General features: G+C 31.0%; 1 protein-coding gene across 1 annotated transcript in view; it reads right to left on the bottom strand.

Annotated features, from left to right (window-relative positions):
* PHIP (PHIP subunit of CUL4-Ring ligase complex) overlaps positions 1 to 20,189 on the bottom strand; it is a 121,226-nt gene that overhangs the window by 49,128 nt on the left and 51,909 nt on the right. Inside the window, exons 10-16 of the mRNA XM_079147138.1 lie at positions 16,418 to 16,488; positions 14,868 to 14,968; positions 14,735 to 14,775; positions 13,832 to 13,930; positions 12,680 to 12,833; positions 12,116 to 12,250; positions 1,050 to 1,178 (exon numbers count right to left, since the gene is read on the bottom strand). Of these exons, the coding sequence (XP_079003264.1) occupies positions 1,050 to 1,178; positions 12,116 to 12,250; positions 12,680 to 12,833; positions 13,832 to 13,930; positions 14,735 to 14,775; positions 14,868 to 14,968; positions 16,418 to 16,488 (730 nt within the window). The remainder of the gene's footprint in view (positions 1 to 1,049; positions 1,179 to 12,115; positions 12,251 to 12,679; positions 12,834 to 13,831; positions 13,931 to 14,734; positions 14,776 to 14,867; positions 14,969 to 16,417; positions 16,489 to 20,189) is intronic.

Genomic DNA, 20,189 nt, shown 5'->3' with positions numbered 1-20,189 from the left:
CCAATAAAAAGAATTTCTTTTCTTGAATTAATTGCAAGCAAATCTTTGTATTTTTCACATTAAATTTTATGACCAGAAAAGATGTTATTTTCTCTGGAACAAGGAACAGATTGTATATATCAAAGAGCTACCCTTAAAAATAAGTAATTTAATTTTAAATGTAATGGTAAACTCAAATCTGGGCATAAACCATACAATTTTACTTTCTCAGAGCTACCATACCTTATCTTAATTCCTTAGGCATATAGTAAGCATGGTTTATTTACTTATTTAGGGAGCTAGGGATTGAACCCAGGGTCCCATTCAGGATAAGCACATACTCTACCACTGAGTTACACGCTTAGCCCCCATGGTTTCTGTAATAACATAAAAACTAACATGATAAGATATTCTAAGAGTTAGTGAGGATATTCTCTAAAATTTTTGTGGTAATGTAAAATTAGTATGTGCTCAGCCCTGATACATCTGATGTCAAAATTTTATTAATTTGTAATGTCAAATAAATGGACTACTAAAATTTTGCTATTTTCTAACCTTTTATTCAGCTCCGCCACAAATAATTTTTTTATCCACTAATTTTAAAGACAAGATCTTTAGTAAAAACAAAACAACAAAAAAGAGAAACATTAGTTATTATAAGTGGGTCGAACATTTTTAGTCATAGGAAAATTAAAGATTCATATCCTAGATATAATGTATACTGTCTATATAAATAAACATTTCCCACAATTTCAAAGAGTCCCCCTATGGATAGTATCTTTCATCTCCAGTTAAGATATCTTGAGTTAAGAACTCAAATCTAGTTTGTTCTTACAGATTCAAATACAGTTTGTTCTAACAGACTCATTATCTAATTACAGAAGAGTGTTATTTTAACAACTATCTTCACCTTCCTTTCTAAAACATAAATGGCCAGACTAGTTAAAATATGGTTATTTAAGCTTTATATTGACTTTGTATTGATTCTCACCCACTCCAAAATAATATAACTCCTAATCACCGATGGATATAAATAAATAAGGAAATGATATATATTTATTATACTGTACCTTGTCATATTTGCTACTGGACCCAAAGCCAAAAATTAAAAGATGTCCATGAGAGTCTGTGCATGCAAAATGCTGACCATCAGGAGAGCATTTGCAGTCAAATACTGCACCATGTCCTTGGCCTTCAATCTGAAATATATTTAACCAACAGTCAGAAGATTCCCACTAAAATACTACTAGAATTTTATGATAAAAGATGTATAAGTATACATCCTAATGAAGTGAAGATTAAGTATAACGAGCACAAGCACAGTACAATAATAAAATTGGTGAATATTCATGAAAAGTGCCAGATTAACAGCCTTGAAAACCAAAGAACTCTATTTATCCACAGACCATACACAATTCAAGAAATAAAAGAACACCAATCTCCCCCACCCTTTGAAGTCTGCTTCACATTTTTAACCCAGATTTAAAATGTAATTAAGCCATACATTTCATCTATTTCCATCCATTCGTGCCCTTTCTGCAAAGGCTGACAAAATGTAGTAACTGTAGCGATTTTTGGATAACTCTTGGAATTAGTAGTCAGAGATCACTGCTTATAAGACACTAAAATTCATTTTTTTGGTAATAAATTCCCTGGTGGTCTGACTCATCTTTTAAATGGTGAATTTCAAAGGTTAAAGAAAAGGTTTTTTTTACCTGATAATTGTTTTCTGTTTTCCAGTTCCATTAATCCAGAACGAATGGGTTTCTCCCTGCAACCTGTCAATCAAACAGAGGTGGCCAATCACCACTCTGAATTTTTTGTTCTCAGTGCTTCTTCAGACTATGTTCCAGTTGAAAACTTCTTTAGCAGTGTTCTGAAAGAGGTAAAAACTCTACCCTATCTAAAGCACATCTAGGGATTGAATTTCAGAAACAACTGAAATAGGGAGTTGACTCCCTAACAATAAGGATGATTTTCAACAAATGCAATTTGGATTTCTGGATTAGCAGAATCGGAACACACACACATTATCAGGTAAGAAATACCTCCTTTCTGTTCCGGTATCCACTGATCTAGAACAAATTGAGTATTATTAGTAATATCCCAGGAAATATCAGAAAGAGTCAAGTGGTAACTTTCTTTCTTTAGTATTAAAAATCTGGCATAAGGATGGATGCATGGTTCACCAAATGCACAAGTGAGTTAAAATTCAGAAGAAGAACATTGTTTCTCAAGGAAAGTTTGTATCTTGGTCAAAAGATGAAACATAACTATGAAAAGAAGGGTTCTGCCTAAGAAGTTAATATTACAAACAGGACTGCCTCAAAAGACAACTAACTTTTCTTTTTGCTCACTGAAAAAGAAGAAATGTATAAATGGTTCTTATTAATGTTGTTTTGGATGGTGATAATAGAAAAGAATGAATAACTTTTCTTAAAATATAATCATAATCAAGAAAGCCAGTAAGCTTGTCTAATGTCTAAAGCACATAAAAACTTACCATAACAAAATAAAAAGAACCATAAGTGAATAGATTTATTTATTGGAAGAAAACTGGAGAATGATAACAGAGGAAGGTAACTGATTCTAAGTCTACTTTAAAACAATTCAAAAACAAGAAGGAAAAGAACAATTTCTCCTGATTAATGTAAGGGCATTAGTAGCCAAATACATTTGCCAAAAAAGACAGACTACAAGGAGAAATGTCAGGATTTCACTTTTGAATGTTTTTCTAGACAGAGTTTAAAGTTACATGAATTGTTATAAATAACTAACCACATGAATAAAGTTTACATCTAAACAGAATTTTACATCAAAAACTAAAAATTATAGAAGCTCCCTTAGCTATATGTTGTTAAATGATTTATCTTAGTCCACTCAAAATTTCACAAAAACAAGAGACAAAACAAAAAAACAACTACTTTATAAATCCACTCTAGTAAATGCTTCCAGAATGATAATACTATTATCAGACTAGGTTTACAATTTTAAGTATACCATAGTAGAAAGGAAGAGATTTGAAAGTAGTCCAACTCAGCAATGCCAAAGGAAACTAATAGATTTTCATAAGCCTGGTATCTTTCCTGTTATGTTTAAAGCTATTGTGCTATGTATTTTTCTTTCTGGGGGGAGTAGGTGGGTCTAATCAACTCTTTATCAATATTGTCACATTTATAGTTAGCAGATCTCCAGAAGAATACTTTGGGAGAGATGGAACTTATAAAGGTCTAAAAATGCAAAGAAAAAATAAATTTAAATCATCATGCGTTCTATATAACACATTCCATTGTAAATATGGCAGGCTAGAACTAATTTTTTTAGTGTCAGGCATCTGTTTATATCCTCAGTGACTTTTATATGAAGAAAATGAAAGTACATTTCAATCATATAAAAAAAAAGGTAAACTACATTATCTGGATTAATTAGTATTCATTAAAGAAGGCATTACAAGAAAATTTACATGAACAAATTAGAAAAGGTACCTAAAAACATATTTAAAAACCAAGTTTATCTTCATTAATGGCTCCTCACACAATGAATATCCATACTTGTCGAACACAGACTAGACTTTCCCAACACTTGATGATGCAAAGGAGACAAATATTTTATTTTCCCTATATAACTACAGTTTTGATGATGTATACTATGATTAGAAAGTCAAATATTCTTCTCTGAAAAGAATTTCATCTTTTTAAACCAAAATATTTATGAATGAGAATTCTCAAGGGAAAAAAAATTAATCATAAAGGTACTATTTGAATACATATGCATAAATAGAAAACAAGGAATACACCTTCCAAAATCAAAATAAAAATACTTTCTCTATTCATATGAAAGGAATATGAACCTATCATAAAATTGAATGTAATGCCTAACAAAACAATGTGTCAACATAAAATTTAAAATATTATACATAGTTTATACTAGGACTTCTTGCATTGCTATAGTAAAATAATTCTAAAAACAAAACAGAAAATGGCAAATTTTCAAAACAAATGAGTCTTAGATGAATTACTCTTCTAATAAAATTAAAAATGCTCATTATACATTACCCCGGGCATATAAAAATAAAGATTACAAATAAGAAACTCATATACATTAAATAATATTAAGGAATAACTGGAATAAGTCATGAGATAGTATTTACCAAGAACTGCAAAAATTTAAAGAATAGGAGTAGTTAAAAGAAAGAAATAAAAAATATGCTTGGTAATTATATATACTTTTTTAAAGCAGAAGATGAGAGGATCATACTTTAAAATAATGATTCCCTTATTAGAAAATTATTAGACTAAAGAATTATAGAACTATTAACAAGAAGTGAGTAGTATAACCTTTGTTAGAAAGTTTGGAGACTGACATTGCACTTAAAAAAATTAATACAAAAGTTTATGATTTGAAAGTTCTAATAAAATTATTGTATTTATGAAAGAATTTACAACTTCTAATGTAATTTATGTGAAGCAGAAAGATCAATGATTAAAGGAGACAAAGAAATGAGGTCTAGGACCAAAGAGATCTGTTGACCAATAGTGGACAAAATCATCTAATCTGTCTGTGGAATGATGTAGAGAACACTTAAGTGATCATAGAGTCCTACCCAATTCTAATATACTACTATCTGATGTTAAAGAAGGCTTACTGGAAGAACTGGATGAATGTGGAAGTGAAGTATACATCTGAATACATGCTAAAATGATAGGGTCTTAATTATTTCAATCATCAAAAATATACAGATAAACGGATCTAAGCATTGAGAAGTATGTACTTCTGGAGGGCCTCAACACAAAACAGGAAAATTTAAAAATACAGGCTATCTTAGGCAGAATTACACTGTTAAGGAATTATTTCAATTCTATGACCGTAGTCACTTTTCTTGTTTTGTCATTTAAAAAAAAATACCATTAATTAGAAGGAAATATTTTATCTAGAAAACATTTCAAAATTTTAAATTATACATCTTTTAATATATGCTAATAATTTTATGGTAGATTCATATACAAAGAACCAAATGGCTAAGAAGTGGAATTTATACTAAGCATTGTCCTTAGAAGTCCTTCTTTATGTATAAAGAACTTCAAAAGTTAAATAAACAATTCTGAAAATTCTTTATGGTAACACCATTTACATATTAACTAAGGACAGCTGTTTCAAACAAGTGATAGCAAGATAAAGAAATTATTAAAAATGCTATATACCTGGTTTGATTAAAAAATCAGTAGATTAGCTCTAGATTAAAAGAAAAATATTACAAAAACAATTCATCTTCAAATTTAACAGCATTTTGTTTATCTATAATCTGATACTGAGGATAAGATGGTGATATTATATTCACTAAGCCTCCATGAAACTTACTCTCCTTTGGTCTCTCTAACACAATATAACAAGATGTCTTCCCAACCTATATCCCTACGGTTTTTGAGCTCTTCTCTACTAAGTAAGAATATTTATCAGTTTAGTTCTAAGCCTTCTAAGATAGCCTATTTTTATGAAGAAGGAAACATTTTACATAGGAACACTTCAACATTTCTTTCTCTCTACTCCTAGTCCCTCTAGTCTGTCTCCAACCTCTGGTTGGCCATTTCCACATAGGCAGTTCAATATAGTAAACATACACTAAAAATGAATTAATAAAATAATCAATTCTTCCTGGGCATACTGGCGCACACCTGTAATCCCAGTGACTCAGGAGGCTTAGGCAAGAAGATCATAAGTTCAAAGCCAGCCTCAGCAACTTAGGGAGACCCTGTCTCAAAATAAAAAATAAAAAAGCTAGGGTTGCAGCCCAGTGGTAAAGTGCCCTTCAGTTCAATTCCAGTATCCACACACCCCCAAATCAATTCTTCCTCAATATTTTAATATTTCCATTAAAAATACATTTGTTATCAAGTTTCCCAAGTACACTATTCTGAATATATTAAATATTTTCTCCCTCCCACTGTCCAGTCTCAAGTCTTGTACCAGACACAAAACATGAAGTCTTACATAGTACTTTTCCCCCTTTACAAATTTCCCACTACCTACCCATATAATTTTTCATCCTTTACTGATTAAAGTAGTTCTCCCCACACTTATCCTGAGTTTCATATCTGAGATGCTATGACTAGCAACCAAAGTATTGTTCTCTTATTTCTGGAATATCCTATAACTTACTAAAACCATCACAATGTTCACTATTCCTTATGCTTACAAGATCACTTGAGACCACTGAAAACCTACCTCAATTTATGTTTTTCATTTTATCACACAATACTTCCAAAAGTAATTTGCTAAATTACTTTTCAAATATACTTTAACATTCACCTTGATGTTTACCATGTTCTTCCTACTTACAAAACACAGTTCTAATTCTTTAATTATTTTAATTTGGTGTTCAGGGGTGGGGACTGGGGATTTAACCCAGAGGCAATTTACCACTGAGCTATATCCCAGTTCTTTTCATTTTGAGACAGGGTTTCACTAAATTGCCTAGAGACTCACCAAGTTGCTGAGGTTGGCCTTGAACTTGCAATCCTCCTGTCTCAGTCTCCCAAGTGCTGGGATTACAGGTGTGTACCACTGTGCCCACCATAATTCTTCCTTTTTAATAAAACTTTCTCTATTAATCTGAATTGATCCCTAAATCTTTAGATATAGAAATTGTCTATTCTCATTTGTCATTCTACCATTTGAAACTATCAATATCCAACTTAACCATTAACTGATTGAAAACAGTCATGTTTCTCTTCTTTGTGGTCCTCATATTTTGTGCTTAACACAAAGTAAGCATCAAATTTATGCTAGCCAAAATGTCTTCACCTGCATGTTGCCATTCTATATAATCTGACATAATTTCTCATTGTTTTGTTAACTATCAAATCTCAAACACTCTTGTGATAGTGGGTCACAGAGTATGTTTAAGAATGGCTACATCAAAGTAACTTATCAAATAAAATACATTATGACAAGCTGTAAAGACAAACACTGATGGCAACAAATCTTAAATATGTTTTTGGTACCAAGAAAGAGACAAAAAAGAGAATCTAAAGAACCCCAGAAAAGAGGAAGTGTCATTACCTAACTTTATGATCAGAAGACTAAAGGTAATTCCTTAGCCAGACAAGATGAAACCAGGACCAGAAGCCTTCAGAGTCCTTTTAATACACAGAATATAAATATAGTAATATCTTGTTAAATAATGACATGAGAGAGAGAGAAAGAAGAAAGATAAACTGACTTGAAATTCTTATTCAAAAGTAATACCACAATATAACCTATACCTATTTTGAGCTTCTTTTTCTTTCTTTCTTAGATATATGCAGCTGTAATTGTCTAAAACTAAAGTATGGGTAACACTGAGAACATGCTAATGTCAGAAGAATTATGCATGTGTAAAAATTCTGAGTGGTAGATTGGCAGCCTCTGCTGGTTTGGAACGTTGCAAGGAGAAATATATTGTTCTGGATTAGTGGACACTGGAACATTTTTTAAAAAATCTCTTAAGTAAAAGAAAAGTTAAGAGAACAATTATAAAAATAAGGAAAACTTTAATTAAATAAAAATTGTTATTTGGAATTTACCCATGAAACAACAAAAGTAAAGCAAAAATCAAATTCAATAAAACCGCTTTCTCACAAGAGACGTATTATACTCTTCAATTAAAATTACAACCAGACAGGAGACAACAAACTACATCTTTGAATAACATGACAGAAATAGAAAGATATGGAGAAAGAGTGAGACATAGCTAGGACTACAGACAAAAGAAACAGCAAGAGAGAAAGCAAAAGTGCTGGAGATGTGAGAAAGGTTGCTAACATGCAGTCTACAAATCTCATTTCAAACATCTTTTATTTACTACTAGTATTCAATAGTCTAATACTAAGAAATGTGAAGATCTCTTTCATATCTTTTGAATACGGATTCAACTGAATTTGTTGTTAAATCTTAGTTGTACTCTGTGATAATTTAGAGGAGGAAATAAAGTCCAAAACAACTAGAACAACTTTGTTTTGAGGAACATTTAAGATTTTAGTAAACTTCTAAACTTCTGCCTATTTCTTTTTAGGGAATGACAATAACACAAGGTCATCAAGTTCAGTCCAGAGACTTTACACACAATTTCAAGTTATTTCTGGGAATAAATTATCTGCCTTTTAGTATTTAAGTGGAATTTAAAGATTTTAGAGCACAGAACAACTCTGATCAAAACAAAGCTATACTAATGTTTTCCTCTTGTCAATGCCAAACAAAAATGTGGGCTTGCTAAGCTAAACTAAACTGGTTTGAAATACTCTTAATATACACTATGTGCTTCAATAAAATATGCAAATATATACTATTTTCCTCTGACTACTCAAGTTATGCAAGGACTATTCAGCTCAAACACAAATAACTGATGTTGTTTTCTTAAAGAACTTAAATTAAGAAAAACTTGAGGCCCAGAATCAGGTGTTTTTTAAAAACAGGAATAAAGTTGTCCATTATCCCTATCACATTCTATTTAGGTGCCCCCCCCCACCCCCACCCCCCGTTCGGTGGGAGAGAAACAGAAAAAGAGATGGGGAGAGAGAAGGAAAGAGAAACAGAAATAGAGTGAGATAAGGGGAAGGGAAAGGGGAGAGAGCTTTTACAAGTTCAAGATTATTTTTAGTTAAAGATGAGACAACAGAAGAGAGGAGGAATACAAGGAACATGTATTATCTATTTAGTTTCATGGCCTGTATTAGCCTTTTTTCAAACATCATCTCAGTTGTCATATATGTTTTATAAGTAATAAAAATAAACCCACCTCCCAAATGCTTTTATCATTCAGGTCCTCTAATTAAGAGGAACGCTAGCAATACAAATAAAGAAAATAATCCCATCAGTTTTTCTGAAGAAAACTACTAGCAAACTGAAAATCCACTTATAAGATTTTGAAACAATTATGAAATTGTTTAAACATAAAAAGAGCTAAATATGTTTATCTGAATTCTCAATCTCTTATCTTTTAATTTTTAAAGTGTAAGTCATGGCCTCATGTGGGTAGAAATATTTACCTGAATGATACCTATCAATACAACATTACAATATTAACATCTTATAATATAATCAACCATTTACAATTCATTAAAACATAATTACTATAATTTAAGAAATTAAAAGTTCAACTTTTCACTTGAAAGTCTTCCTAATATAGTTTTCTTTTTATTATTTCTAAGAGCTCAAAAAAAGAATTTTAATTTCTCTAATAGGTAAGAAAACTGTGTAAAATGCTGATTACTCCAGAATATTGATTTGTCATATAAATTCCAGTATCTTTCACAAAGATATATACATTTCGAATTGAAAACTCAATTACTTGAAAAACAGGAATACATATTAAAGCAATATTCTCAAAATATACTTAATAAAAACCAAAATTTATGTTTAAAAGTTTCATTCTTTTAAAATTATAGCTTACAGTTCTTATTTTCTGGCTGTACACCAAATGGTGAATTTATTTTATAAGCTTCAATTTTAACACTCCCATGAAATGTACTTAATACTTCAGCTACAGTTTCACTATTTCTAGTCTAAAAATGAAGCATTCTATGAAAATTATTCATTCTCAAATTCTCCGAGGAAGAATGAACAGACCCTCCAAATGGTGCTCAAAAAGTATTTACTAAATTGAATTTGTAATTAAAAGTAAAACTTAACATCAGGGATAGAATTTGGACTCAGAGTTTTATGGTATTTTATTAACTCCAAAATGTATTGGTTAGCTAAAAAAGTCAAATAACTACAACTGTAGCCAAAGCTCAAAATTCATAAGACACAAGTTTCTGTTCCTCCCTCAAATTGTTTTTCCTTATTTTCTTAATAGCAGTGTTGGATGCTTTATGTTTCTTCTTCCCATAGATAAACAAGCAATCAAATGAAAAAAAGAGTAAAGAACAAAAAGAAGTCGGGCATTTATACGACATATTAAAGATAGAAAAAAAATTCATTAACTAAAAGATTAATACCGCTAAAGATCCACACACAGTTAATACCCTCACAAAAACTGTCCATGCCACCACCCTGACATAGATCACTAACTGGGTATAACTTGAAGATGGCTATGTAATGACACTGAAAAGACTTCAAAAAAAAAAAAAAAAAAAAAAAAAAAAAAACTAACCATGACTAGATTTAGACTTAAGGATACATTCCCAACAGACAAAAATCATGGGAATAAGCCCCATCTTGAGACCTTGGTAAACCTGGGAAAAGCACTTCATCTCTTTAATGTACAGTTTTTCTATTTATAAAAAAAGAATAATAAAATCACCCCTAATTATATAAGGCTTTCATGAGACCTGAATGAAATAAAGAAATATGGAAACATTTTGGAAACAGGAATACCTTTATTTTAGTGAAATAAAGGATAACTATTTTTTGTTCATTTTTTAAAATGCAGCGTATTTTTTATCTTTTTAGTTTATTTTTTGTTTTTCTAACAGTTTGAAGATTCTGTGGATACTATCTAGTACATAAATTTATTTCTACTGTCCTTTAGAGGTTTTTCTAATCTCTGATCCTAGAAAGAATGGCACAATTTTCTCATCTAAAACTCTAAACAACAAATAATTTTAAGGCAGTTAAGAAACCAATTTCTTATCTAATTTAAAAAACTGTATATTATAGCTGACCTCTAGTTGCATACTAATTTGTAATGGTTTAAGAGCAATTACTTCAATCTCAAGGTGTTGAAAGTTTTATATTTGCTGAAAAGGTGCAATATTTATGTGACCAACTTACCTGATGAAAATTCACCTTTATAACTGAAAGCAGTATTCAATTTTAAAAAAGAACTTTCCCTTCACACATTCTACCAGTATAATAATGCTCTTTGAATATATGAAATTACTAAATGAAGCCACTGATATATATAGCTCTTAACTGCTTTCCTTTGAAGCTATAAAAATGAACTGAGAAATGACTAATTTTCTTTGAATAAAAAGATATGTTCCACAAAGAAAGAAAAAATTCAGTACCAGGATATTTGTGGATTTGTTTTTTCTGAAAATCTCTATACAATCACAAAGGAAATCCATCCATCACTAAGAACAAATAGCACTATCTTTTCAGTAAAATGATAATTTTACAATCCTTATTTCTTACCTTATGAACACTAAGGTATATTACAAGACATAATGATGGCCAAAGTTAATTTCTTCACTAATAAAATTTCTTTTTCTTCTGTTTACTGACCACGTAGAAGTTTTTTACTCTGATTATCAAATATAGCATCGCTTTCATGCAATTATTTTCACAAACCATATTTCACAAATAATTATTACTGTGAAATAATGTCTTGCTAGAGAACTCTGACCACCTGCTATTTATTGTTTTCTAACCTATTATTTAAGGTTTCTATCACTTTTTAAAAAGTGATTTTTAAAAATCTAAATATATTGAAATAGTGGAAACACATTTTTTTTCTTTCTTTTGTAAAAAGGTATTCCTAATATATGAAAAAGTTGACTTTTAAACTATGTGTCTACACTACACTAACTGCAGCATTTGAGGGGCCCTTTATATTTCATACAGTGGTCATAGTGAAGGAAAACACTGCACAGAATAAGCTTTAAGTGTAATAAACTAAACCACTGTAATTCAAATACTCAGCAAAATATGCCAAAATCCATGTAAGTAATAAAATGTGGAGAGAAAAGGTCATAAGCACTAATAAAAATTTAGTATATTAAAACATGATTGAAGTCAAGAACTGCCTGATTATTTGGATTTAATTTTAAAGTCAGTGTATTTGAATCAAACTCTGTTGCTCTGAGACAACTAATAAAGTACAATAATGCAACAAATACTTGTTAATAATTTATTCACATGATTTTCTAAACATTTTTCTATACTACATATTCGTGAATTTCTGGTCAAGGTTTCAGTGCTAAATCTAATAAAACTAAACCACTTATTATAATACATAGGCAATGTAGTACGTGTAATTAATTTTAATTTTAGTATCTCAATTAAAGTATAAAATAAATAATTCTTTATTGGTGAAAATTTAAGGTCAAAATAATGTATGAATCAATTTTTAAATGGATTTCCTCTGTAATATGTAGAGTACTTTTGTCAAAAATTCCCAAAGGTTTAACAGGTATGAAAACAAAAGACTGATAATTACCATATTGAAATAAGATCGAATTTTGACTCCTCTTGCTAGATCCCACACTATCACATTTCCGTCATGACCAGCAGAAAAGAGAACTCTAGGATCAAATGGATGTGGCTCAAGAACAAATACCTCATCTTCATGACCCTGAAATATTTTTGAAGTGTCAAAAGATTATAAACATTAAAAAAAAAAGCTTAACGAAACACTGACAAAAGTAACATTTCTAGAAACTGAATTTTAAGAATTATTAAAATTGGCAAAACTTGTCAAATCTGTCAGTTTATAAATAATAATGAAAATGAGCTAATCGCACTGGTTAGGGCTTTGCTATCACTAAGTGAAACATGAGAATAGTATTAATGAATTCCTAAACACCAAAACAGGACAAGCAGCTACAATGTATTTCCAAACAAAACCATTTAACTGTATTTTAAAATTATTCCTAATCACCCACAAAACCCTGTTAGCCTAGCTAGAGGTTTTACCTAACAAAACATTTTATGCCTTAATGAAAACAACAATCTATAGTCAGCTTTAGTCATACCAAAATTTAAAGAAAGTCCATTTTCTCACCATCAGGACATGGATAAGTTGACCAGTATAAGAATTCCAGACTTTCAGAGTCATATTATTAACTGCAGTTATAACTGTATTGTCATGTCGATCCCAAGCAACCATAGTTACTTTCATTTTTGTGATTTTATCTTCTATTCCTTGAAGATTTTGGCTGAAAGTGAAGGAGACAGCATTTGTTTACACTGACTATTAAAATACTGATGTGACAAAAACCAAAATGTATTTTCTTGTAAGTTATATTTATTAACATGGATATATATCACTTCAAAGAAAATGAAAATAGTTTGAAATAAACACAGAACGAAAACAAAAGTTTCTGTGCTTAGTCAGAAAATTCAGGATTTCCAGAATTGTGGCACTCATAAAACATTAGGAACAGATGATCTTGGGTAAGTATCACTGCTATAGATCTTTCTAGAACCAGAATTCTGTACCATGGTGCTCACTCCACCTTTTACTGATGGTGTCATGCCCTCCTTAGTGTACTGCTCGCCATCCATGTGAGACAACTACACACAAATACTAGTGAAAAATGATAAAAATATTTTTTAAAAAGTAGTGATTACAACAAGTAATATAATTTTTGTTAGCTAAAGAAAGCCACAGAGTATACAGTGTCATCCTTTAGGATAGATGGAACATTATAGTATGGTCTGGCTTCTAAAAAAAAAAACAAATAAAAGTTAACATTTAGAACTATTCTTATAGGACTATTAGAATCCCCTTTAACAAAAATTTTTTTTAAATTAGCGCTGTGGCACATGCCTGTAATCCCAGCAGCTCTGGAGACTGAGGCAGGAAGATCAAGAGTTCAAAGCCAGCCTCAGCAAAAGTGAGGCACTAAGCAACAAAATAGGGCTGGGCATGTGGCTCAATGGTCAAGAGCCTCTGATTTCAAGTCCCAAGCCCCAGTACCAAAATAAATAAATAAATAAAATAAAAATAATAATTCAGCAGTTCTTCCAATACATGGCAGTGAAATATTTCATAAAAATCAACCAATAGTGTTTACCTTCTATAATACCTTTAGTTATTGCTGAAAATTAATCATTGTAAATGGTATACGGCTTTACAGATAACAGCCACATCAAGTGCAACAGAACATACATTAAATAATCTAGATATAATATTTCAAATTTGATTTCTTACCCTGCTGGACGAGTAGCCATATCCAACAAAATGCTCTTCCATTCTCTTCGTTTGAATTGCCAAATACGTGCTGTCCCATCACGACTACCACTTACAAACCTGTATTTTAAAGAAATTCAACCCCCCCAAATCACACATGCTTTAACAAAATGCACCAAAATTCTGTTTTAAAAAGACAATACTCAATCTTTATCCAATAACACAGAAATTCCTGTCTATAAATCTAACAACTTCCGAAACCTTATACACTTTAAAAATTTTACATATAAACATAATTAGGTCTCAAAAATAACATTCAAGGGTTGGGGTTAGAGATCAGTGGTGAGCACCTGCCTAGCCAGTAAGCGGTCCAGGTTTCCATCCCCAGTACTACAAAGAGGAAAAAAAAAATTCAAAAGAGATTCAAGGCCACCCCAGAAAGAAAGTAGATTATTTTTTTAATGATATAGGAGGGAAAAAATTTTTTTTCCTTTTAATAATAAATTTATTTTTCTATTCAAAGTGCCAAGGAGTTTTATTTCCTTTTAAAATATGAAGATGAAAAATTTACAAAATATCATTTTGTATCATCAATAGACACATCTGTCTCAAATACTGCACTGTGACACATTTCCAGTCTCTACCAAAAGTTTCTCTACACTTTCATACATGTAGAAAAGATATAGAGTAGAATTATAAAGCTTCTACTATTAAAAGCATTCAAATAAACTAACATTACTATAAATAAGACACAAAGACACATGTTTACATGCACATGAAGGCCATATTCACTTTTAAGTATACCTGGTCAAGATCTTTATTTTAGTGATTAATGCCTACATTGCTTAAAATATAACTACTAGAATTATCTTTATTGCCTAAGTTTAAAATTAGAATTAAATTAGAGAAATACAGATATTTTACCTGTTACTAGTGTTGGAAAACTGGATACTGTCAACTTTGTCCTATATATAAACAGATAAAAAAGCAGAAGCTGAATATAAACTATTAGATTCATTTAAGTTATATTCATCTAATTCCTTTCACCAATACTTACAGTATGAAACTCCAATTCTGATATTTTCTCTGGCTGACCTGATCCAAAAAAATAAACTCTAATAATATGATCTGTGCTCCCTGTGGCCAGAAACATTCCACCTATAAAGTAACAGCAAACATTTATGAGTAAAACACAACTTTTAAATCTCTGAAAATTAAGTAAAATCCAAGCAACTACAAGATGTACTAAATAAATTTTACTCTAAAATCATTCACATTTACCCTAAATATATAATAAATCTAACTGCAATTTAAAAGGTTTGCTAATATAGCTTGAACTAGGATGGATTTTTCAATATTTACAGAAGTAAAGCCTTCCTCTAAAAATAATTTCACTGATTACATAATCTTTTTAAAATTTGTAGTAACAGATTACATAATCTTACCATGTTAAAATGATCAGTCATCTTCACTCTAGAAAGCACAGAGCTCAACTCTGACACTACTGATAACCTTCTGTTGTTCCATTTCTCATCAGTCAAAAATCTTACCAAATTTCTAAGGCTCAAAGCCCTCAGTAATTAGTCTTTCCAAACGTGGTGATCAAATGAGTCTGTCTGCCTCCAAACTCACCTAAGACTTTGCCTTATTCATTCTACTTTGCATCACCATTATCATATGCAAAATTTATTCCTTTTTTAAAGCAAAGCTTTCCCACAGAATCAAATCCTTCTACATAATGAAATTTTTAAGTACTTTTGCTAAAATGATCTACTCATTGAACCCATAAAATGAATCAAATTATTTTTGGAAGAAAAGCATAAATTCAGAGTATTATAAACATAGGTATTATGCCTATTTGCATTATTACTAAAAGGAACACTGTCTTTCAGCAGCACTGAAATTAAATTAAGGCAAAAACAGACTCACTTTAGTTTACTATCCCTTAACTCACTTAATACCGCTATCCACATCATGAAATGAATAAAGTAAAATGGAAAATAAACGTGGAAGGAACAGGTATTAGAACATTAAATAGTGTAGCTATTCATATTTCAATTCATTTCAAATATCTAAACTAACACCCATTCAGAATGCTGCTGCAGAAATTCAAAAGGTAATTAACATGTTAGTATAGCTATTCAGTTACTTTTTCTTCTTTTTTTCGCCCCAGTACTGGAGACCAAACCCAGGCCCTCAGTCATGCTAAGCAAGTACTCTACCACTGAACTACATCCCCAGCCCTTATTATTTATTTATTTATTTAAGTAAGGGTATTGCTAGATTGCTCAGGTTAGCCTGTAACTTGCGATCCTTCTGCCTCAGCTTTCCGAATAGCTGAGATTACAGAAGTGTGCCATCATACACAGCAGTATGCTGCTGTTTTTTAAAGAACAAATAAGAACAATCTGAAGAAAAGTAAATAAAGCATGTACAAATAGTAATCAAATTTATTTTACTTAGCTATGGAACACCTTTAAAATCCACAAAGATGTAAACCAGATTTAAAATACCTATTACCAATATAAGAATCATTTAAAGATTCAATCTAGAAGCTTTCTAATGTACAACTTTAAGTGGAAAAGGGATTGGGGGTGTGGATCTTACCAGCACTAAAAGAAGAACAGATCATTTGAACTCCAGGTCGAGGGCGCTCTGTAAATTTTGCAGGTCTCGGACTACAATACAAAAAATAAACAACTAAAAATATCTTAAAGGGACCAGAACACCAGGAATAAGTTGTTTCAAAAAATAATCACAGAAGGATACAATTAAATAAGCAACAGATGGCTCTCTTCCTAAAAAAACAACTTTGAAATTATTGTGTGTCACGATCAGATCCTGTAGAAATTCTAAAGGAAGATTTCATAGGTCCTCCAGCACAGGGAATAATCCCAAAGTCTCTGGCACACCAGACATGTACTTATTAGTTATACTAACTTCCAACCAAATTTAACAAGTCTCAGCTATTCATACTAAGAATATGAATGCAGAAGAGCAACATACAAATATATAAGAAAATTAAGTTATTTATAAAAATGAACACATTAGCAAACAGGTGCTCCTTGTTGGCTTATTCACTGCTATATCAAAAACTAAACATTTTCAGTATTAGATATTAAGCTTCTCTTGTACCTTCTAATGTAATAAAGTATTCTTTAAAAAACCAAGAATCTCATCCTAAAGACAATCTGAAGGCTATATGACTCTCATGTGAACTATAAAATTTATTCAAAATAGGGATCTATTCCACTATAGGTTACATTCCACCGTATTTACATCAATACGATTGACATTAAATGTTTAATGCTATAATCTTCCATATTAAAGAAAGAAAATTACATTATAGATTATAGCCATGGCAACAGTTCCAGTCTATCTAACCAATATGTATATGATGCTCCAATACATTGATTATATTTGAAAATACACTTACTATACATTTTAACCTAGTTTTTCTCAGACGATAAGGGAAGAAATCGCAAAAATAATTAGGCCCTTAAACCTAGTGCAATACATAACTTTCACAATTCATAGCATTAAAATATAGAGTGGTTTCAGTTTTGTGATCATTTAGGGAGAAGATGTACAGATAAAATATTTCTGATTTATCAATCATATACACTGAACAATAAGGAAAGTTTTTCTTACTGATACAGAACGCACCAAAAAGTATTTACTAAAAATTCTGGAAATAAATTTGTAAATAGATAAACCATTTATAAAGAAATAGACATCTATTAAAATACCCTTAAAATCGAACTTTATTCAGAGCAAAATTAAACCAATTGAACTTAAGTGAATTAACTGGAGGCAACTAAATGTGCTATTTTCACACAAGCTTATGGACTGTAGCTTTTTTTTTTTTTTTTTTTTTTTTTTTTTTGGTTGTTCTAGGGATTTGTCTAGGATGTCACATGTGCTAGGCAAAGACTCTACCACTGAACTAAACCCTCAGCCCTAGTTTTGAATTTTTGTTTTGCACAACTATTCATAAGTGCCAAGAAACCACTTAATTGAAACACAACCAGAATATGCAAATAATCCTACAGACGGTCATTATAAACCACATTTTATATTTTAAAAGGGGAAAAAATAAACATACACAAAAAATTATTTCTAAATGCACCTTTGAAGAAATTATAAAAGAGGGTCTTGAACTCAAGACTTCCTATGTTCAAGTTTCCAGCTCTGACATTTATCAGGTGTGTTACCTTAAGCAAGATAATAACATTTCTAAACCTTAGTTGTCTCATCGGTAAAATGGGAGTAACAAAAGATGCTATCTCAGAGGTGCTGGGTAAATACATGTGTTTAATCCATGTAAAGTATTTAGTACAGTGTACAACTCAATAAATATCAGTATTATTACTATTTTAATTCTGTTCAACAAGTTTTAGATAGTCTAATCAAGGAATAACTGTTGTTTAGAGGGTCTTGATGGTATGTAAATCTGGGTTCCACCACCACTGGCCAATTGTGTGACCTGCCTACGTCCCAGTTTTTTCACATACTTAAACTGTATGTACCTCACCAAAGGGCTGTTACAAGAACTAACATGATAACAAAAGTAAAATGATTAGTACTAGTTTGGCAGACTAAGAGCTTAATAAAAATTTGTAATCATTATTATCTGCATATTGTATGATTCCTGTTCTCCTTATATCTAGCCTAAATATACTCACACACCTTTCTTCTACCCAGATTTCTGGGGATTATGGATTAAACCCCGGGGCTCTCTACTGATCACAGTCCCCAGCCTTTTTTTATTTTGAGACAGGGTCTCATTAAAAGTTACTTAGGACCTGGTTAAGTTGCTGAGGTTGGCTTGGAACTTGCATTCTTCCTGACTCAGTCTCCTGAGTCACTGGGATTATAGGCATGTGGTGTCCTGCTCCAGAATCTCTGAAGTTAGCTTTTGAAGTCACCTGGACACTGAGTTTAACCATCTAAAAAACAGCATCTTTACTAGTGGGAGTTGTTAACATACACATAAGCCCTATATAAAAGTGATTTTATCAAAGTTCAAATAATTTTTTTCAATTAATGTAGACAGATGAATTTATGAAGTTACTTTTCCAGATTATACAAACATCACCATTCAACATAATTTTTGCCTTTGATTATTAGAGTCTGATATAACTATAGTAACAAAACTATATGCTGCCAAATTTTTTAGCAATTATCAACCATGTGTAAATACAGAAAGGAAAAACAAGTGCCCCAAACCCTCTAGCTAAGGAGAAAAGGATTACTCTTATTTTTATATCTGACACTGGCTTGACATTTTTACAGGAGTAATTATAATAGCAAATAGAAAAGCATGCTACTTAGAAATAACTAGAAAAGTTTAGTGTTCAAAAACAGAAAAATCACTGAGCAAAGTGTGGAACAACAACTAAATAGAACATAATATAGCTATTAAAATTAAAAGAGTCAGGCATGGTACCACATGCCTGTAATCCCAGTGACTCAGAAAGCTGGTAAGGAGGATGGCAAGTTCAAGGACATCTTGGGCAACTTAGACTCTGTCTCAAAATAAAAAGTAGAAAGGATTGTGGATAACAGCTTCATGGTAGAAGGCCCCTGGGTTCAATCCCTCATATCAATCTGCCAAAATAGATAAAAAATATCAGAAATGCCTTAAAAAAAAAAAAAAAAAAACAGCAGAATATTATATAATTCCTCTCTATATAAAAACAATTAAAATATTATGTTCAGGGAGTGAGTTATATGTGATTCTCCATAAAGATTCTGGAAAAAAAATCATTTATATGCAAAAATTCACTTCTCAAGGATAAAGAAACAAAATATTATTGTAGGTAGCATTGGAATTCTCAAAAAAAAAAAATGAGGTGAGAAATTTTTTAAAACATGTTCCCAAGCACAAGGACCTGGGTTCAATCCCCAGTACAGCAAAAAAAAAAAAAAAAGTTCCAATCCTAATCTGAAAACTGCTAATCACTTTTTTCTTCTTTAAGAAAACAAGACAGAAATAAACAAAGGGCAATCAGGTCGACCAGGGGGTTCAAATAAAGTAACAACTACTTATGACTGTCGAAATGAATTAAGTAAAATAGTCCAACCTTTATCTAAATGCTTATAGAAAGACATTAAATATAAAGAACACAATTAAGGTTAAATCAGCTTGCTTTGTCCAAAGAAATCTTTTTTATCACAATCTCCTCTTCAAATGAAACATATTTATGTTATTCATGTTACCATGTCCTAAAGCCCTGCTATAAGAACTATTGTACAGGAGTGCTCATATACACAAAAATTTAAGACACAAGTCTTATATTGGAAATAATTATGTAAACACTATCATTTAAAATACAAAAGTATATATAAATTATTACTTAACTTGGGTTGACAATGT

Source organism: Sciurus vulgaris, assembly GCF_902686455.1.
Source record: "Sciurus vulgaris genome assembly, chromosome: 7".
Classification (NCBI taxonomy): Eukaryota; Metazoa; Chordata; class Mammalia; order Rodentia; family Sciuridae; genus Sciurus; species Sciurus vulgaris.
This window is presented reverse-complemented; position numbering and strand designations above follow the sequence as displayed.